The sequence below is a fragment of the Chionomys nivalis genome, chromosome 21, assembly GCF_950005125.1.
Source record: "Chionomys nivalis chromosome 21, mChiNiv1.1, whole genome shotgun sequence".
NCBI lineage: Eukaryota > Metazoa > Chordata > Mammalia > Rodentia > Cricetidae > Chionomys > Chionomys nivalis.
In genome coordinates this window covers 43,977,040-43,999,182 of record NC_080106.1, presented here as the reverse complement: position 1 = coordinate 43,999,182, position 22,143 = coordinate 43,977,040, and the positions used below count along the sequence as shown (strand labels likewise).

Sequence of the window (22,143 nt, the reverse complement as noted above, 5' to 3'; positions counted from 1 at the left end):
TGCAAAAGAAAGAAAATAGACAGCTGTTTTTACCAACCTGTACTCTTTCACCTGCGTGCAGTAGATTCTTTTATCATTGGAAAGGGAAACGGAATAAGATGGTGGTAACGGCAGGGATACTGAGAGTTATGGGAGTCAGGAGCCCCATCACAGTCACCATTAACCTGAAGAACCACATGCCTCCTGTGTGATCACTAGACCTCAGTATCAGAGTGTGTTCACGGAGAGAAATTATAACTCTAAAAGAGCCAGCCGTTCAGTGTAAAGGGACCCACGTGACTAGAGAGCTGCGGTGTGAAAATCACTGCCGTAGAGAAACGAAAAACATCTTAGGTACATGGGATGTATCCAAACTAAAGCAGTGCTTGCGTTTGCTTTAATTCTTATTTTTCTTTGAAGTCAATAGGATGCTCTTATGTGTGCAATTTGGTACAATATGCTTTGGCACTTGAAAGATGATTGTACTTACCTAGTAACAACCAATACAGCCTATCATTGTCAATAATTATTTCATCATTTTTGGATAATATTCAGGCTTTAAACGAATGCTATTTACCAGAAGAGCCCCTTATAAATATGCATTTGTAAATGGGTTTTCAGGAACTTCTCAACAAATAAACTAGCATATAAGGGCATCTTTTTTTTTTTTACCTTTTCAATCATGCTTAAGGACCTCAATTAAATGTTAGTTTTTGTCCTTTAGTCACATGACTTCTGCATATTAAGAAGTTCAGAGGTTGGGGTATAGCTTCATAGTAGAACACATGTGTGGATGAGACCTTGGGCATATGCACATGAGCGCATGCACACGCACACATACACACACACACACATACACAGTGTTTTCAAATCTTGTTTGAGTATGATGTGGATTAAGAAATACTCTGAATACTTAAAAGAAGAGCCATACGGATGACAAAAATCCATGTATTTGGACACATCATCCAGCTGTGTAAGCAGAAATGACCAAATAGAGGAAATTCCATCTATGGACATTTTTGATATTGAGGATGTCTACCTGCAAAGAGGCAGAAAAGTCAGCAAAGCTTTTGTCTCTGTGTTGGGTTCTGTGAGAAATGCAGACAAGAAGGCTTTCGTTGAATAGCTTTTTTTTTTTTTTTTTTGCTTTAGTTCAAAACTGATTTACTGAATTCCTTTAAGGTGGGAGGCTAAGGAATCAGGTAAAGGATGAGGTGGGGGGTGGGCAGAACAGAATTTCCCATAGTTCCACAGTGCCTTGGAAACCAGGGAGAAGGACAAAAAGCAGGACAGTTCAGAAGCACAGAGGGAGTGTGAGTTGATCGAGTAGGACAAAGGGCCATTTCTCGCCTGGAGGCATCCACCGATCCTGCTGGAACTGGAAATGTGAAATATCAAGGTTTCGCTGAGCAGAACACAGGTGTCGGCAAACAGAGAACTCTACAAAGATTCTGGATTGCATGTGTAGCTGAAATGACAAACTTGGAGGCCAAAATGGGACTCAAATTCCAGGCGAGGCTTATGCTAAAGAAATTTGCAAGATTTTGAGGCAATGTGAGGTGTAATGGCTTTAAAGAGATACACAGAAACCCTGTTAAAAAAACAAACAACAACAAAAAAAAAAACTCGTGTGCTTTTTGCGGGTGGAAAACAAAGACTAACTGTGGTCGTGGTTAAATATTGGAAAGTCACACCACACAAACCCAGGAACATCACTAAGCTGCCCATGAGAAACAACAGAGAACAGATATTTACACGATAGAAATTGACTTTTTCATAGTCCTATGGTTAGGAAGTATGACACAGAGATGCTGGCATGGTTGGCTTCGCCTCAGAATCTCCTCTAGGCTTGCAAGTAGCCACTCTCTTGCTGTCTTCTGGGCAGAAGCTTTCCAAGAATTTCTTTTTACAGTTCTTGACTCATTCTGGGTCTGTTGGTCCTACACATGAACCTAGACATTTCACTAGAGGTCCAGTCCTGTCTTCGAACACAGTCATTCTCAGAGGTACTGAGAAGAAAGGAAGGCATCAGCATATGAATTTGGGGAAAAACAGTTCAGTCAACAGTACCAAATGGTCCCAAAACTCCTGCTCCAGGTTTAGTGTCTGACTTAATAGATTAGCCATCTCCACCATAAACATTCGCTTAGCAAATTCACTTAGCAAAGGGCCGCGTAACTTGCCTGCTAGGAGGCATCATCATGAGATCTGCAGTTCCTTGACATTTACAATGATCACTATGACAATGTTTTTTTTTAAAGAAATCCTGGGACTGGAGAGATGGCTCATTGGCTAAAACTGTGCCGTTCTTACAGAGGACCTGAGCTGGTACCCGTATCCATGTTGGGCATTTTATAACTGCCTCTAACTCCACCTCCCTTCTGGCTTTTTTAGATCCTCATGCCCAGCCCCACCCCACCCTCCCACACACATATACACAGAATTACATGTGAAATAAACTGTTTTTAAACTTTCTCATGTTACGTTTCTTGTTTATTTCTGGCTGTTCATTTGAATCACAAGGAGAATAAGCCTTAAGAAATCCTGATGTCTGGATCCTTTCATGGTAGCTTTTGATTTGATTATCTTAGGGCGCAGTTGATGAATTCACACCACAATGAACATAGAAACAAAAATGTATTGGCGATGGTTAACTCTAATGTGCCGTCAAGGTTTTGTTCAGCTTATCTGCTAACTGCCCTCCAAGAATCGTGTGCTGAAACCTTGTCTGCCAGCCTGTGGTGACACAAGACTCAAGAGACAGGTGTTGGTAGAAGGAAGTTAGGTCATTGGAACATGCCCTTGAGAGAGATTTTCGGACCTTAGCATTTCCCTTTTCCCCTTTCTTCCTTGAGATAAACAGCCCTTCTTTCCACACTGTGCCCCACTGTCCTGCCACAGCCCAAAGACATAGGACAGAGCAAACATGGACCAGGAGCCCAAATCGACATTCTTTTCCTTATAAAGTTGATTCCCTCAGGATTTTTTCAGCAACAGAAAAATTACAAACACATCAATAACAACTATTTTAGATCATTAATTCTGGTGATGGTTTTCACTAAAAGAGTTGTGCCTACTTTGATCCAGGTACTTTTTTTTTTTAATTTAAACATAATATGGCCCTGAGGAAAGTAAGTAAATATTCCTGTCACTTTCACACAAGAATTAGGATTTACTCACTCTTCATTTTGGAAGAGATCTTAGGAATTTCAGAATTATTTAGAGCCAGATTATTATAATTTATATATTGAGTATCCTCAAAGGCTCATATGTATTAACGGTTTAACATAATTTTCATGTTTTGCAGTCTTTTGCAATTCCTGTTGTCTTATATCTAGAACATACCTTTCGTTGAGTGTCTTAGTCAGCGTTCTGTTGCTGTGAAGAGACATGACCACAGCAGCTCTCAGAAGGAAAGCATTTCATTGCTGTTGGCTTACAGTTCAGAGTTTCAGTCCATTATCATAGTGGGAAGCATGGCAGCATGCAGGCAGATGTGGCTCTGTAGAGGTAGCTGAGAGTTCTACATCCAGATTGGTAGGCAGTAGGAAGAGAGACAATGACCCTGCCTTGGCATTTGAACTCCCAAAGCCTACCCTCAGTGACACACTTCCTCCAACAGGGACACACCTCCTAATCCCTGTCAATTAGTAACACTCCCTAAAGACAATGTATTCAAATCTATGAGCCAATGGGGGCCATTTTTATTCAAACCTCCGCGTGGAGCAAACCTTTCTTTTGCCCCTGGGTTTTTAACAGTGGCTTTATGATCCTCACGAATGAGCCAGTGAACTGGAAGTATTCAGGATGAACTTCTAAATAGGGCTCTAAGATACTGAGGACCAAAGTTCCGCATTGCTAGGTTTATTTTGTTGTCAAAAATCACTTAACTTTACATATGTTACATGTTCTGTACTCAAAAAAAAAAAATGGCAAAAGTGAAATCATTTACCCTCTCAGACTCACTGAAGAGTTTTAGAAATTAAAAATTGTCAGTTATGTTTGAATGTTTGACTCTTAATTAACCAGGTCATTCTTATTGCCTGTAGACAGACAAGCAAACAAACGGAAAACAAAAATAAACAAACAAAGCAAAATAAAATCAACACAGCTCAAAAAGAAAGCCTCCCCCCCCCCAAAAAAAAAAACCTTTGTTCTGTTAACCTTTAGCTTTCTGAGAACTACAATTTGTACAATGGTGGTTGGACCATACCAAGTATGTTGACATATGTTTGGTGAGATTTAAGAAGGAAATAAAGATTTAGTATGAGCTAATATTATGCCTAGATTGCCGGGATACCCAAAAGACCACCATGGAGACCAAGTTCTATATGTAAAAGCAAAGAGCCTTTATTCTTATTCAAATTTGAACTCGGACTCACTGTGTGTCCAAATGCATTGGCGTGGTCAGAGAGCCCGGAGCTCAGTTGGGGTGGGGCTTTCATAATAGTAGAGGTAGGGGTGAGGGATTTCTAAGGTTCAGGACCCCTGATTGGGTGACATTTGTCTAGGGGTGCCCTGGTGAAAGGGGATGGGTGTGTGCTGGGCTAAGGTACATCAGGTGATCTTACCTATAATGGGTGGAATGTTAGTTCCTTTGGAACTTTCAATACTCTCCCTTTGGATGGTCCACTCCTGGGTGGTCTTACTGTGTGATTTTTCCTGGAACCAGGTAACCTGAAACTCTGGTCTCTATTGAGCTTGTAATGGCTGAGCCCTACACTATTTTGCTTTATTTCATCCTAACTGCAATCTGACTGTAAACTTCCATTTGAAATAGCTGAGAACTCTGAATTCTGTTGGGCTTCTGAGACAGGTGTAAACATCAAACTTGTGTCCTAACACTCACTGAAAGCTCGTTCCATGGCCACTGTGGAAGGCCAGAATCTTAAAGTGGGCTGTGAAATCCTCCCTCTCTGCCATGCATCCCAGCATACTTTCCAGAACTATGACATGATAGCGTTAGTCCCAGGTCCCATCAGGCTACACGGCTCCCCTTACAAGAGATCGTGATACAGCCTCTGAGAGTAAGATGGTGGTTACAACATGGTACGGAGAATTTGAGCGGCCACAGGTAGAGATGACTGACATAGAGGTGGGACATCCTAGTGAGGCACTGCACAGTTGAGTGGCGGTATGTAGCAATTACATCTTAGATATTTTAGAAGGAGAAAGATGTTTAATGTTTTCGTGATGAAGAAATGATATATGTTTAAGGACATGGGTGTGTCTAACTTGATTTTAAGCACAGAAATTAACTGGTGCGAGTAAAAAAGAAACAGAACAAACCCACTTTGGAGTTTACTGGGGGGGGGGTGTACAGACCTGGTAAGGTTGATTTGGAGGGAGAGAGAGAGAGAGAGAGAGAGAGAGAGAGAGAGAGAGAGCACACAGGGTGGGGAGGGAGAAGTAGGAAGAAGAGAGCTGCCTCTTTGGGGAAAAGATAGAAAGGAAGAGACTCAGACCACAAACAAAGATCAGCTTGCCTCAGTGGATGGGGAATAAGTGGACGGGGCTTCTCTCTTAAAGGGGCAGGATAGACCATTACATTCCCATTTTTTTTTTTATAATAAAAAGGCGGGAGGTTAGGCACAACAAGTTAAAGGAATTGCGACAGAGGATTCTCAAGATTGCTTCCTGCCTATTTGTGGGCATCGTCTTGGGGGGAACCTGAGAAAGCTGGATGCTAGCCACATCTTGGGATAGCTGATCTCTTTGTTCCTGTCTGGTGTTTGTAGTATGGAAATGTCTGGTGTCTCTTACACCTGTTTAAGGTATTGGCAGAACAGAGGACAAAGTTAAATTTAGGAAAAAAAAAAAATTAGGACCAGGAAATTGAGAGAGGGTGTATCTTGATCTGTTTAAGGTAGATCCTTCAGTTCAGCTCCCTAGAACTCACAAGAATTCTTTGGGTTTGTGAAAATTTAAACAGCAGTGTATTTATTTCAGAATGACTGTAACAGATATTTTTTGCATAATGAAAATATTTTTAAGAATATGGAAAGCAGTATGAGAGGGAAATTTGATAGCTTGTATTTGTCCTCACACCTTTATAACTTGCAGGTACACACCTTAATAACTTGTATTTGTATTTTACTGAAATGTGTTTGGTGAGGCTGTTCTTTTAAACTGAAAAAACTTCTCAGTTGTCAAACTCCATCCTTGATCTTTGAGAAGAATAAAATTTTATTTGAGTTATTGATTTAAAAACTACAGAGAACTTACTTGGTTGGCACCTAGAGCTACTCTTTGTTTGGGTCCAGTGCTAGCCAAGACCATAAATTATTTCTCTGGACCAGATCCCAACATAAACTATCGCTCTTTTGACCGGCGTGGAGGCGTAGGAATAAAGACACAACTCACGTGGCTTTATCGGGAGGGAGATTCTCCACGATCCCTCATGAAATCCTGAGTTCACATCCTGAGAAATTCCTCTCATTTATTCTCCAAACGGCCTTATATATCAAAACATAAACTTAGGGGGGAAATCATTAGCATTCTGTTTCCTAGGAAACCAGGTAAATAGCTTTTAGTCACATCCATCTCCACCTGAGTCTCCTCTGTCACGTCTTCCTGTTCTGTATGCTAGCTCAGTATTCACGTAGGCTGAATTAGCACCTCTCTTTCAGGCATCTTCAATATTACAAAGAAAGGAGCAAAATAACATCCTGACCTTTTGTCAGGTTAGTGACAGCCTGTCTGGAAGGTTATGTGACCACTTCAGGTATGGCCTATGGCTTTAGAGCCTGACTGCCCTACCATATAGAAATATGGGCCTACAATTCTCCAGGGTCCTCTATGGTCGCCGAGGATTATATTTGCCATTGCTGTTTAGTGCAGGGCCTGCCAGCTCCAGAAAAATCCTGTGGGCTAAGAAATCTGTACGAAGACAAGCCTACCTTGACCTGAGCAGCCAGGCTGTCGATTCCAGTGGTTCTCCCCACTGTCTGGTGAACTTCAGTTTATATGAAAGGCAGTTTTCCCAGTGGTCAGTGCTTGGCAGTTGAAGCGAATTACAGATGGATGTTGTTCTGTGCCCATTTGTCTTCTATCTTCTTTGGGGAAATAGAGTGCAGCTGCTCGGAGCCAACCTGTCTCTTTTTGTTATAAAATTTTTTTTAATAAATTAAACATTTAAATGCCATATTCCCCAGATCTCTGAGCAGCTGAGGGCTGTTTATCAGGTATAACTACAGTATAGAATGTACCTGGAGGGCTGAGTCCAAGCTTGACTGTACTGACTCTCAACTTAACAGGTAAGATTTACACTTGTAAAAAGGCAGAAAGAAGAAACTGCTTGCAATAGAAGGTTAATGGCAAAACTGACAATAGTAGAGAACAGCTTAATAAATTTTAGATCAGGGTTGGATTACATATATAGTATTTTTTTGTCAAAGACTTAAAAGTACATACCAATTTAAAAACATGTGACTTATTGTTTTATAGTCTGGAATGAAACACAATGAACAGACAATTGTAACATTCAACAGTAAACATAGTGTATATACGTTACATGTATGCACATACACACACAGAGTAAACAGGAATTGGGCAAAATGGGTGCTCTTGGGGAGCCCTACCAAACGCATGCCACTGCACAAAACACACATGTAACAGAGTCAGCACCAGGGAACCAGGCAGGGAATACCTCAGTAAAGATGGCAGAACCTGGTCATGTGACCTGACTCTCAGTTAAGATGGCAGTGAAGTCACCTGACCTCAGTTAAGATGGTGATAAGGTCACCTGACCTCAGTCAAAATGGCAGGGGTCACATGTTGTATGGAAAAGCCATGATTTTTTTTAGCTGCCGGGGTATTAAACATAATAATAAGAGAGACCTAGAGGCGTGATCTGCCCTGTTGCTGAGCTGCTATGCCATAAGCCGTAGTGGGGAACAAAGGCTGGAAATAAAAACAGCTGCCTCGTGTTTCTGACCAATCTTGTTGGCAGCAGTTTACAGGTGGGTGACTGATAGTTTGAGGGTTTATACCATAGCTGCAAATGTGAAAACCTGCAAAAACACCATAAGGCCTGTAGAAGAGCGTCCTCTCTCCATAGGCAAGTTGTGAAATGGCGGCGAACACCACAGGGCTTGTAGAAGAGCGTCCTCTTCTGTAGGTGGGGTGCTAAAGCATGATTGACTCTGATCCAGGCAACTCAGAAACCAAAGAGGCTCATGGCAGGGACCATTTACGAGTGATAGAAAAGAAAAGAAAAGAAAAGAAAAGAGAAAGAAAAATCCGAGGGACCCTGGGCCCCCAAATCAAATGTACTGCACAGTGTGTGCTAGTGCAAGAGGACCAACCCTGGGTCATCCGGTGATGTTTTTAACTATGGAAAGCAACCAGGGATGGATGTCAGCGAAGGGTTCAACTGTAGCTGTGAAGGCTGTGGTTGGGGGCTGGAAGGGGAGAACTCACCACCACAGCCGCTGGTGTGTGTAGAGGTCAGGCAGATAGAATGCAGAGCTGTTGTAAAGAAACCTGGTTCCATGTTTTCTTGGCTGGCCCACCCGCAGGCAGGAGAGAACTTGGAGAGCCTGGCCGAGTCACAAGCACCAATGTAATGGTTTAGGTAAACCGGTGCTGTTCCCCAAGGGCCACAGTGACTCTCATGCTGCAGGTCCCTGAGTGGCAGCAGTGGACAGTGGGCCATGAGACCACACCTCAGGTCCCCGAGTGGTGGCAATGGAGCAGCAGGTCCCAAGACCATGGTGGGCAACGAAGGCAGCCAGTCCCAGGCAGGGAACCACCAACCGACCTGTAGGCAGTGAGGGCCAGTGGGTCCTAGGCAGGGAGCTGTGTGGTGGGTGTGAGACCAAGATGGATAGGTACGCTGTGCAGAGTGAGGTTGGATATTTATTCAGTGGGTTATGGAGGGGAGAGGAAAATGGGGAAGCAGAGAAGAGCAGAAAGAGAGAAAGAGAAATGGAAGGGAAGGGGAGAAGTGGGGAGAAGAGAATGAGGCAGAAGCTGCCTCTTCAAGGGAAAGAATGAGCTCAAACTGCAGGCAGGCAGGAAGATCTGCCTGCCTCAGCCAATGAGGGTGGGGAGTGGGGTAGGCAGGCTTATCTCTTAAAGGGACAGGACAGACCATTATAAGCACCATTTAGAGCTGGGTTGTAGTTTAGTAGCACAACAAGGAAAGCCCAGGGCATTGTCCCCAGCACCACAAATCAGTATGCAATATATTGATGCCTACATATGCCAAAATATCACGTGACTGAAACTGATATTCACATATCGTGTATACTGATACTGATAGTTTCTTATCAGTTTCATTAAGTCTGTTTTAAATTAAAGAGAAAAGATAAGTATCTTGAAAACACATTGACCGGCTCAAATAAGATTGTAAAAGGGAATGAATTTTTCTCTGAAGACAAATATCTATTGTTTGAGAAGAATTTGCTGCATGAGAAGAATTTGGTAAAAAGAATTTTCTTTTATTTATTCTTTGTGTTTTTTATATCATACATATTGAGCCCATTCATTTCCCATTCATTCATTCATTTCTCTTACAAAACCCACTCCCAATAAGATAAAATAGGTTGTTTTTGTTAGTTTCTTTCTTTCTTTGTTTTTTGAGACAGGGTTTCACTGTCTGGCCATCCTGAAATGCACTTTGTTTACCAGACTGGCCTTGAACTCACTCACAGAGATCTGCCTGCCTCTGCCTCCCAAGTGTTGGGATTAAAAGCATGCACCACCGCCACCTAGCATAAAATAAAATAAAATTTAAGAGAAAAAAGAAAACAGAAAGGAAAAAATCTTGCCATGGAAGCTGTAGTATGACAGTGTGTTATGCCATAAACCCTTTTGTCCATTTATCTTTACTGGCAAGTGTTCATTGCAGAGAGTCCTTGGTCTAATCTGAGGCCTCTGGTTTCTGCTATGCTATTGATGCTGGGTCATAATTGGGACTCTTCTTGGTTTTCCTGTTGTTGCCCTGTGTCATGAAGATTCTACAGCTTTGGGTCTGTGGGTCAGGTTCCTTCACATGCTCCAGTAGATCATAGATGGGGTGGATGTTGAGGCAGGTCAACTCATAACCCTGAATTTGGGCCTGGGTAGTTGCAGGATAGGTCAGCCCCCCCCCCATCTCTTGCCTGTCTTTACCACCAGGGTGAGCTCTCCAGCATCGTGCTGGCTAGTCACCTCTTGTAGCAATAAGCAAGGGACAGGGACAGTTCTCTACCTTTCAAGTCCTCAGGGTCTGTTCATCCATGCCTACAACTTCAGGACCAGCTCTACTGTGTTGCCCAGGCAAGGTGTAGGGGCCACTCTCCCAAATGCTACAACTGCTGAGGGGCAGACACAGCTCTCCCATTCTTATGATCGCAGGGCCAACTTCTACACTTGCTTCCGGCACTGAGGGATGGTAGGAGGGCAAGACATCTCTCCCCACCCATACTACCATATGGCAGGCGAGGGGTGAAGTCATATTTCCCATATTCATGTTCTCATGTCAGTTCACCTGCATCTTGTTCAATAGGGTCAGCTCTACTGTGCTGCCCATGTAAGGTGTTCTGAGTGCTTCAGCCAGTGAGGGGCAGGGCAGGTTCTCCCTAGTGTTGCAGCCAGTATCAGGAGCCTCAAATATCGCTGGTATCAGGAGCCTCAAACATCAGTTCAGACTATGGCTGCTTCTGTGCTGTGAACCCAGACCTGAGTCCTGGCAACGACCCAGAACCCCTGACATCACCATGGCCCTGGGTGTCAATCAAGCCATCCACCTCACCCGACTCCTTGCCGCTTTTACCTCTTCAGGTATGCCTCTTCGCGCAGGAAATGAACCATTCTGTCTCTCTCTCTCTCTGTAGATTTGCTCACCATAATAAGTGCCCTGTCTGCCTGGTGCCACAATGTGCCAGGTGGCCTATGTTTTCTCCTCAAAGCCCAGGATGGGCTTGCATGTGGTTCTTTTTGCCCTGCCTGGCCCATCATGGCACTTGGAAGGAACTAGCTTCCTCCGCAGAGCCAGGGGTGGTCTGCCCCGAGCCCCCCTGTGGGTCTCTTTTGACAAAACTTTCAAGGGCTTGATTGAAACATGGAGGAGGCCACACAGGAGGAAGTACAAATGTAAGACCTCTGACATTTTCATTAGTCTCAGCTGACAGTCATCTAGAAAATGAGGACCTCTGCTCCAGAGCTGTGGGATACTAAGCATGGGGAAGCACGGAGGCGGGTCTTTCCTAGTAGAGTCTGTAAATGAGACCATGGGTAAGTTGCCTCTAGACCGCAGCCTTTGAGATCTGCCCAGAGAACTAATCCTTCCACATCCAGAGTCCTGACAGACCTGCAAACAACTCAGTGTGCATTGTTTTAAGCACTTAAGCTTGTTACATACCAGTAAAACTTCTATGACCAGTTAATCCAGAGACACGCTGCTTAGTGGTCATTGGTCGGCAATTTCTTTGGGCAGTGAGACTTGGGTCTCTAAGTCTGCAGCTTGTCTACTATCAGATGCTTGGGTGACCTAATTGCTGGTCATTAGAACAAAGAGGAAGCTAAGAAGGTGTTCTGCACCCCTTGAGAAGCCCTACTGTGGGTGCAACATATTCCTGACAGATACTGCTGTGGCGGGTTTGAGTTATGGGCTCATACCTGAGTGAAGAGCATCCTGAAACACTTCCTTACAGAATGCTCGTATTACAGAAGGAGGTGGACATGTTTGTCCCATCATGGTTTCATGTTTCAATATCGAGGTTGTAGATGGAGCAGCCGGCTGCTTCCTGCCACCTGGCTCCCGGCCACCAGCTAGCTTTATCCAAAATAATTACACGAGAACTGTATTCTTTTAAGCACTGCTTGGCCCATTAGCTTTATCCTCTTACTGGCTAATTTGCACATCTTGATTAACCCATTTCTAATAATCTGTGTAGCACCACGAGATGGTGGCTTACCAGGAAGGATCTTAACCTGCGTCCATCTTGGAGAGGAGAGCTATGGCATCTGCTCACTTCCTTTCTTTCCAGCATTCTGTTAGGTCTACTCCGCCTATCTAAATTCTGCCCTATCGGGCCAAGCAGTTTTCTTTATTAATTAACCAATGAATGCAACAGATAGATAGAAGACCCACCTACCTCACAAGGTAGGTGCATTTCTCAAAATAGTGGAGCAAGAAAATATCAACATGCACAGGGGTCTAAAGCAACATTTACATTAAGAAGTAAAGACTGATTCTATATCCAATTCATTTCCAAATACGTTCCAGGTTAGACCACATTCTTGGTGGAGGTGGGAGGGCCTTGAATGGGTTTTCCTGCCAGATGATCTCCAGTTTTCCCCTCCATTTCATCTCTGTTCATCTAGAGGAGGTTGCTCCTTCCATGTCTACTAGCACAGAAATGGACCAACCTGAGGTTTGGAAATGCAGTAAGGGACACAGACTCTTGACAGCATGACCTCTCCTTTGCTGGCTCTGGATCCCCAGCACAGCCCATTGCCATATGCTTAGTGACTTACTCACCAGTGAAGATGCAGCAGTCTTTGCCCCAGGACAGCAGCATCCATGTTCTGTAGAAGATGCACTAGCTTCTGGAGTCTTCCTCTGTGGGTTTGATCCTGATTGTGTTATGTTCACCTGTTGGAATCATATCCCGGCCATTCCTTAAAGCTTTGAAAGTTAGCAAAGGAGTCTATAGGGAGCTGCAGGGAGTCAGGATTACCCCCTGCCTGCTAGGATAGGCTATCATATCAAAGTTAACTACCTATGTTTATCATTTCAAAGTTAATGTATGTGAACCTTGAATTTGTGGGCTTGACATAGGGCTAGAAAAGACAGGAGAGCAATTTGCTTTATGTGAACCTAGAGGATGAGCAAGACAGTGCTCAGAGTGTGGGCTTGCATCAGGTCACACACGTCACTGGTCTCCCTTGATGTGCTGTCATAAACCCCTAGACAGAAGACAGGAGGGACTTGAGTGTACAGTCGGGTCAACTTTTCTTTTGTTGCTGTTTTCGTTCTGGGAAAATTCCAGGAGAGGCAGATTGAAGATACTCAGTAGGAAAAAAAAATTAATAAAACCAAAAAAGGAAAAACTGAATTCCCAGGGAAGACTGTTAATTCTCAGGGGGCATGACATGGTGAGGAACTGGAACATTCCAAATGCTGTGGTAACAGCCATGGCTCCATATCTTCTTCAGCCAGAGGTCTAGAGGCCACACCCAAAGTTTTTCAGGACTGTGTTGTCAGCTGCACACTCCTGCGCTCTCCCACATTCCAGCTGCTCTGTGTTCTCAATTCCTCTGCCTTCCATCTGGCTCCCACTCACCTCACTCCTTACTGCCTTTCTGTAGCCCAGGACAGCCGCAAGGGCTCTCACTCCTTACTGCCTCTCTGTAGCCCAGGACAGCCCCAAGGACTCTCACCCCTTACTGCCTCTCTGTAGCCCAGGACAGCCCCAAGGACTCTCACCCCTTACTGCCTCTCTGTAGCCCAGGACAGCCCCAAGGACTCTCACCCCTTACTCCCTCTCTGTAGCCCAGGACAGCCACAAGGGATGATGGGGGCACAATACAATCAATGACTTACACTATCTCATTAAAAAAGCCAACATAAAGACAGGCAGAGGCTAGGAGCTCCCAGAAGGATTTGGGGTGATTCAAATGCTTGCCCCAAAAGCCTTTCCTGATTTTCTGTTGCCTGGGAGAAGTCTATAAAGAAAAAAGTTCCAATTATGTAACATCCTGACCTTATCCATTTGGGGGCTTAATCTCCTCCAAACCTATTTAAATCGAGTCACTTGCTCAGGATCAAATGCTTTGCAAAGGGCTGGGCTTGAGCATCACACAGTGCCTAGCTATCACCTTGTACCCTTCTGCTTCGCTCTGCTGAAAAATCCCTGAGCGCCATTGCTCTGTGGCCTCACCTGATGGTCACAGGGAGAGTCTTCAGTCTTCTGTCTGAACACTCTGCAAACACTCGCATTTCCATTGCGGCACTTGCTATATTGTACTTGAATGTCTTCTATTTGTCGCAGCCACTAGACAGGGAAGCCCCACGGAGAAGGGCAGACTCCTGTGCACTGGCCAACCACCGTTCTCCATGCAGCAGTGGAGATGTGAAGAGGACACATCACATGTAAGGAAAGCTGTACCACGGCATCCACTGTGCCAACTCATGCTTCATGCTGGACAAACCTGCACTTTATCGTTTATTATAAAAATAAATATTAATTTTTTATTTTGATTTTCCGTGTCTTCCTGTACTTTTTCTCTCCCTCTCCAACACACATACACAGAATATAGCAAACCAATTCATAATATCTTCAATTTTTTATGTATATCGCTTGGAATAAAGAACCTTCTTTCATCTATAGCTTATTCATATTTATAAGGAATAATAAGAATCACACAAAATGGGAGTTTAATGGACCATGTTTGAATTGTTAATATTATTCTAACTTTGTCTCTCTCTATGCCCATATTATAGCTTAAATCAACTATTTTATGCAGTCCTATGCATGTTGGGTCGCACCACATTCTGTCACTTTTCAATACAAGTATTTCCCTTTTCAGAATGTTTTTGGAAATCAGTATATTGCAAAAGAAGGCGAATAGCTTGTGCATATGTGTGTGTATGGGTTACACATATGTGAATACCCGTGATCTATAGCCTTCATAGTCACTTAGCTATAAAGAGAGGAACAAGGCTATACTTATGGACAATCGCATATAAGGTGTGTGTGTGTGTGTGTGTGTGTGTGTGTGTGTGTGCATGCGCACACGTGCGCGCGTGCTCCATGATCCCTAAGAGCTGAATATTTACACATCTTCTCCATCTTTCTGAGGGTAGCTGATGGTTCTCAGATAATGAGACTGGTGAACTTGGCAAGAGAACAGTCATGCAGCTACCAAGGGAGCCTTCCTCCAGGCGCTCTGACCTGAGTCCATTCTGCACATCATGTCCTTGTCTGCTCTCTTGGCATCTCTCCTGTCAGTGAGTTTGTTCACTGGTAAACAATTTGGCAATTTAATAACTGACACATTGTGCAAGTGATTGAACTGGATCTGTCGTAAGAAATAGTCTCAAGCTGGGACTTAAATGGCATGCTCTGCTCAGCACATGAGTTTATTCAGACATGGAGACTGTGTTAAAGATCCATGAGCCAGAAAAGCTGGATGAAGCTTTTTGACATGACTAGGTATTGTCATGTAGCTGCCCCTTTTCTTGGGACTATTGACGTGTTATACTCAGGAGTATGAGAACCACAGGGACTCACAGGTCTGAGCTTCTAAAGTAGTTTTGTTAGAACGGCCTCAGGAAACATTTTCCACAACATACTTCTGGTCTGTCCATCCTTTCCCGTCCATCCCTGCTGACTCTTGCTCTCCAATTGAACAGGTCACAGTTTCCTGTAGCCCTGCGTTCATTCAGCCGCCTGGTCTCATTTTTATTTCAAAGGCCATTACATCAGTCTCATTTGGCCTTGCTGGCTTTTCTCTTGTGTGAGAAAGATGATCTCTCTCTTTCTTTTCCTTAGGAGAACTAGGCTCAGTAGCTACTGTTAGGAATATTTCCTAAGCGAGCTCTCTGACGACGCAAAAATTCCCAATCAAGCCAAATCAAAACAAGCCAAATTAAGAAATATCCAGGTTTAATGGGAGATCTGCGCTCTCGGGTGGCCCCGAGGGGGAAAATGGGAAGTCGCAGAAAAGCGACCCCCCGGGGAGGAAGAAAGGGGGACCACGTGTTCTTCTTTCGTGGGATCACTTAAGTACCCTGAGGAGTGGTCCTGACCCCACCCCCAGGAAGGGGTCAGGACCTGGCCTGCTGGGATTTGAAGTCCAGACCAGACCTGGGGGCTGAGATAGATGCCAGGGACTGGGGCCTAGGCTCCCAACCTAACAGCTACATATTAGGAAAATGCAGTACAAGGAAGAGAAGGAATAGTTTGAAAACACCCCCACGACTCTAGTGGAAAACAAGGGTAGATAACACCCCTTGGTAAACGGGCATGTCTATCCAAAGGGTTCGCGTTCACTTGGAACAGTCATGTGGCAAGCTTCTCCTGGGGACAGGGTTTTGATCCTTTTCCCATTGAGTGAGACTTACTTTTCAAATTCATCCAGATGTCACTGCCCTATCAAACGGCCCAGATTTCACAGGGACGGGATCTCCTAGAAGGAGCTTGAGCCTTGGCTCTTGTTCAGAGAACAGTTTATTTACCCTGAGTGGAATCAAGTTCTCCCTACCTTTCCATCTCCCTGTTTTTTTGAGGAGATAAGAAGGTGACTCACTTGTGTCGCAGACCTCTGCTTCCTACGAGAGATGGGTGAGGGTAAACGAGCTGCCGCCGTTCCTATCACAACAGAGCTGTCTACTGGAAAAGCCAGGACGCCTAGGGACTGTAAAGGCAGCTTTATTGCAAGGCAGTGGATAGCCGGGCAGCTGCTGCTTTCATTGATGATTAACTCGCAAGTTTGAACTGACGTGAGAAGAAGAAAACAGAAGCCCAGGACCTGTGTGAAACTTCTGTCCAAGTTTTTATTTAGAAGTCACATAGGAAATGTTTGTTTTTCTCCGTAGATTCGCACCAGTGTCCTTCCGGAGCACAAGGATCCCCCTCCAGAAGTTGGGGTAGGTGCATTTTATAATCTAAAGGTAGACGTGCCATTTGTAAGTGAATGGTTTGGATTTTCTCGGACTTCCTGCCTGCCTGACAAAAGCAATCAAGTCACCAGGACGTGACTGTTTGAGGTGTCACCTTGTTTTGTTGCTCAGTTGAATAGAATCCGTCTCTTGTCTCTTGAATAAAACTAATTCTTTCTCAAGTGGGTTTTTTTATTTAGTTTAGATGGTGAGAGAGGAGCCTTAGACACTCTTGCAGGCAGCTGAATTGCAACTGTAAGCCAGTGATCCTGGACTCCTGGGGGCTAGGGAAATTACAGGTGTGAGCCATAGCCTCTTAATAAAAGCACAGGAGCTGTTTAGACAGGAAGCTTCTTCCGGCTTCCTAGGATGTGAATCAAGCAGCAGGCTGCTGTGGCTTCTCAGCTCGGCATGAGCACCCACTGGGGTGCTCCTGAAGAGTTGCAGCTCTCAGCTGCTGAAGGTGAAAGAGCAAAGGGGTACTAGGGGCCCTAGTGTTTTCTGCTTAAACAGGGTCAGAGTTGGTGGTGGCAGAATCTGAATAAACAGCCCTGCAAGAGTTGGTGGTGGCAGAATCTGAATAAACAGCCCTGCAAGCCGAATCCCCAAGGCCACTACCTGAGAGAGGAGTAAAATAAACCACAGAAAGCTTATTTAGAAGTCATTCAGGAACCATCCGCCTTCTTCCATTGAGCGTGAGGAGCGTGGGCAAGGTGCCGTTCATTTCTTCTCATTGAAAGCAGCCGCTTGCCAGTGTGCCAAGGGAATATTCCAAGCACACACTGAAGGACAACTTGCCTGAGCAGAATGCCAGCTCACAGAGCATCTGCTAGTACAGAGGAGAAGGAACGACGGGGTGCTGTGTTCTTCCCCCTTGTTCCTCTCAGGGGCTTCTGGCTTCTCAGAGGAGAGAGGACATGATTCCATGGACTAGTGCAATCTTCACTTTGGTTTTTCTGCCTGTATCTTGATCCTGTCGCAGGACTTCCTGCTCCTGCTGGTGTTGGTGGGTTCTCAGACCACACAACTTATTGGGCCCAGGAAGTTCTTCCAAGCCACAGAAGATCCACAGCGGAGGCCTGGAAGGCCTTTGCTGAATCTGTGGCTGCCCTGCCCGTTGCATTTTCTGCCCTCCTGTCCACAGTTACCATTCAGCCTCCTGCAAATGAAGTTTGGGGATGGGGAGGCATGCTCTTACCACACCCAGACTGCCTTCGTAAAATCCCAGAATTCCAAAAAGTTTGGCCATTGATATAATTAATGCCGTGTTTTATTAAAGAGTTTCATTTACTTGTTGAGGTTCAAGGAGTGAGCTTAACTTTCTGCTCTAACTCCACCTTTCAGGATGCTCTTGTTTTCCGATGCCCACTTGTTTTAGATCTAACGTCTTGACTTAGTGTGCAAACTTCTTCGTTATGTACTTGTCGATCCATTTTATTTATTTTTAATATTGAGCCTCTGATTTTATTTGTTTCTGCCCATCTTCCCACCCTTTTCCATGACAACCACATCTCTGTAACGCAGTCACTGCAGAGAGTTTCTCATCTGTCGCCTTCTTACTCTCAAGCTGTGACATGGAGGAGTAGGGGACAGAGGCTGCACTGAGTTTGTCCAGGTGAGGGTCTGGCCCTCTTTGCTGGTTTGGACACCTGCCAGAGTCCTCAGCACAGCTAATACGGAAATTCTAGCTGCCCTGTGAAGATGACTCAGGGGACCCCGTGTGTTTTCCCCACGATGAAGGATGTGGCTCGGGGTCAGCTCTGTCACTGTCCCACCCCACTCCCACCCTGCGCTCTTACTGCTAAGATTCTTTCTAGGCACGTGGGTACCAATGCGTCATCTTCTGTGTTACATGCTTGACCCAATGACACTCCTATGCATTTACCATGTCACATCCAAGCCCCACAGGCATCTTCACTGGTGTGTCCTCTCTTTGGTTCAGCCACCTCTCTACTGGCCCTTTATACAGAACCCAGTGACATTCAGTGTTAGATTGCCCATGATCCCCAGAGGAGAGCATCCTGCATCCTTAAAGAAGGAAGACAGTTTTGATTCCTCCAATCTTTACAAGTGGCCTGTTTGTTTAGGACAAAACTCTACGAACCTTGGGCATAGACATATTGTCTTGGAGAACAATTAGGAGATCGACCCAGCACCTCAGTAGGACACCTGAAACTCCAATCGTCTTTACATTTTTGTTAATGGGATGTCTTTGGGGGTGGATGAACGGTAGTTCTGTTTAGCCTTCTTCCCTTTGAGCACTTTCCGGGGGGCTCTGGTTTCTAATGGATGTTCCCTGACCCTGAAATAGGGTACATTTGATATCGTGTCCCCTTCTTTGGCAAAAACTCAGCTACAATTCCTAATTCCAAATAAAAGACTTAGCTGAGATTCTGTGATGTGGCTGTGGTACCATCAGCCATTCAGTGTGCATGAAATGACAAGGGGACCTAGAAGCAGTCAGTTCGCATCTTTGTTTTACTTTGTTTTGTTTTAATCCTGAGAAGTGTTCCCAGTATCATAAGCACACAAGAGGAATCTAAACACCAGACTGTCCCCCATTTTCTGCTTCTGATTTCATATTCCTCATCTTCCTATGTGGAGGAGTAAGATGTTGAATTCAGGTCACCGCACTCCTTCAGGTTAGAGAACATGAACTGTCTGGAGACATGCTCGGTATTCTGCCCTGTATGTATCAAGAAGAACTGAGTCCTTAAAGGAGCACTTAGAAATAGTTCCTAATTAAACAACAACAGAACAAAACTCTGCTAGTAATGAAAATTTAGGTATTAGATTTCGGTATATTTGCACACCGCTAAGCACTGTACTTGTGGCAGAAAAACTTTTTTTTTTTTTTTCAGAAAAGACTTCTCAACTTTGCCACTCCAATATTTCTAGGTTGAGGCCTATATTCCTTATTAAAATAATCAAAGAACATTCCTTGTTGGTCTACTAACTACTTTCTGTTGTTTTTAGAGCCATAAGAGAACAAATTATAGACGAAGCAGAGAAGAGTCCAGAAATAATCATACTAACATGGGAAAAGCTAGCATGTTTGATGATGTCAGCACTTAAATAACTTGCTAAGCATGATCACTAAACCAGTCTCACACAGAGAAAGAATTACATTAGACTAAGTCATGTCATTCTGAATAGCGAAGATTTATCCCACGTCGAGCAACTGTTTAATACACACCCCATCTATATTCAGGATATTTCTTTGAACGCTACTAAAGGGTTTGAGAGGTTAAACTATTGCCCAATAGTGCTAATAGTGACTCTGTCCTTATAATGTACTAAGAACACTTATCCTGACATAAGCTGAATTCCCTGGGATAGCCACAATTGTGTTCTATGTATTTTTGAGTATCCTTAAACAACATTTACTGGATGTATTCAAGACTATTCCTGGCAGTTTAGTCAAATAGAGGCCAATTTGTGCCCTTAGGCCTTTTAGACTGTATTCATAACAATAATTATTTAGTAGATGACCTATCATATAATACTCTTTAGTTTTGGGGTTATTCATAAACTCTTAGTAACCTCCATCTTTTTCTTTATGATTTTTTTTTCAATATGAGCAGTTCTTATTATGGAGTGAGACACCATGCAACCATATTTGTTATGGTCAACAGTAAAAACAAAAAAAATGCCCAGGCTATAAAATTGTCTTTTATATGTACATAACTATATATATGTGTGTGTGTGTGTGTATTGTCTTTTATATGTACATAACTATATATATAATTATAAATGCACATATACATATGGCTTTATAAGAAAGGTCAGAGCATCTTTTACAAACTCACTTAATCTGCAATGTAGCAGTGTCCAGTCAAACTTAAATGAGTAACAAGCAAGTTTTTTTCACATATGGCATTTTAAAAAAATACCTAGTAGCTATGTTTTAAAATAATTTAAAGAAACAGACTAAATTAATTGTATTTTATTTAACTCACTATATGAAAAATAATATTTTTAAAAATATGCTCAATGTAAAACAAAGTTATACTCCGTGTTTCTATTTTCCATGCTGAGTTTTCTAAACCCAGTGGACAATTTAAGTTTTATTGATCCCTTCCCTTGGAGTATCACATGTTAAGCTATTGAACTAGTAGCAAAGCAATTCGGATAACAGTTCTATGTTGCTCTTGGAAATTGGGAAGGGAACCACGTAACTAGTGGATAAAGGACTGTCCTCTGAGTGAGAGCCTGTGAGACGAGCCTTCACCATGGAGCTTTGTAGACTGTGGCATTGTGGCTGGTTCTGTGCCTCAGCCAGCTTTCTCAATAGTAATCAGGAGAGCCACTGTGGACATACAGCACGCGGTTTCAGATCTGGTGAGCTGTCTGTCTACATCATGCTCGCAGTTCCTACAGAGCACAGCAGGATAAACTTTTGGCCCCACATTCCTGTTGGAGGAGGCTGCTTATTTGTTTCCCGGCTGCCCAGAAACAGAAATAATCACACAGAAACGGTTTTAATTAAATAACTGCTTGGCCTATTAGCTTTAGCTTCTTATTGGCTAACTCTTACATATTAATTTAACCCATTTCTATTAATCTGTGTATCACCACGTGGCTGTGACTTACTGGCTAAAATTTTGGATTCTGTCTCTGGCAGTGCTACATGGCTTCTCTCTGACTCTGCCTTATTCCTCCCAGAATTTCCCTGCCTACCTCTATTCCCTGTGCAGGCCCAAGACAGTTTCTTTATTAACCAATGGTATTCACAGCATTCAGAGGGGAATTCCACATCACCTCCCCTTTTCTGATTAAATGAAAAGGTAGGTTTCAACTTTAACATAGTAAAATTACATAAACAGTTATCAAGCAAGAATTATAGTTACAATATTTATATCTATTTTATCTTTTATCATAACTAAGGAAAACTATATTATTACTATCTATTCTTCAACTCTACCAAAGACTCCATAAGGATACAATATTACCTAAATAAACAGGAAATGCATTATAAGCAACTTCCAAAACTCTAAAATTGACAGAGACATCTTGCTGCCTGGACCATTGGGGTACCCATCTTCAGCCTATAGGCCCATAAGTATCCGCCAGACTTTTCCATGAAACAGGAAATTTCAAAGACAGTTCCGCCTATATTGGCAGTTTGTCAGTCACTTTTTTCTGTGTCCTGCAGAATGTCTGCAAGCTATTTCATGAAGCAGGAACCCTGAAGGACATCTCACCTTTAGGCAAGTTCAGCAGTCATTTCTCTGTGAGTCCTGCATGTCCAGTTCATCAAGAAGTCCAGGCAAGAGCAGTTTCTTGACCAAATGGCTAACTAACTCCATGAGGAGCCTCTTCAATGCCCATCATCCTCTTGAAGTAGATTGGTGCTGCCAGGAGCAGATGTGTCCTAAATTATTAAACATTTTAAATGTCATATTCTGTAGTCTTTGAAAGGTTTGAAGAATGCCTATCCACCTGAAATATATCTCTGAACATCTAGAAAATCTAACTAACATGACTACAAGCTTGACTATTATAGATGATTATCTATTAACCTATATTTCTTAGTAATACATTACATTTCTAAATGAGCTACACAAACA

At 43.5% G+C, this 22,143-nt stretch overlaps 1 protein-coding gene across 5 annotated transcripts in view; it reads left to right on the top strand.

Annotated features, from left to right (window-relative positions):
• The window catches only part of Inpp4b (inositol polyphosphate-4-phosphatase type II B), a 789,563-nt gene that overhangs the window by 499,883 nt on the left and 267,537 nt on the right, over window positions 1-22,143 (top strand). For 4 of the 5 annotated variants that reach the window (XM_057753361.1, XM_057753359.1, XM_057753358.1 and 1 more), the window contains one exon: window positions 16,511-16,561. The exons of the other annotated variant lie outside the window; for it this stretch is intronic. In XM_057753361.1, coding sequence (XP_057609344.1) covers window positions 16,511-16,561 — 51 coding nt within the window. The remainder of the gene's footprint in view (window positions 1-16,510; window positions 16,562-22,143) is intronic. 5 annotated transcript variants of the gene reach the window in all.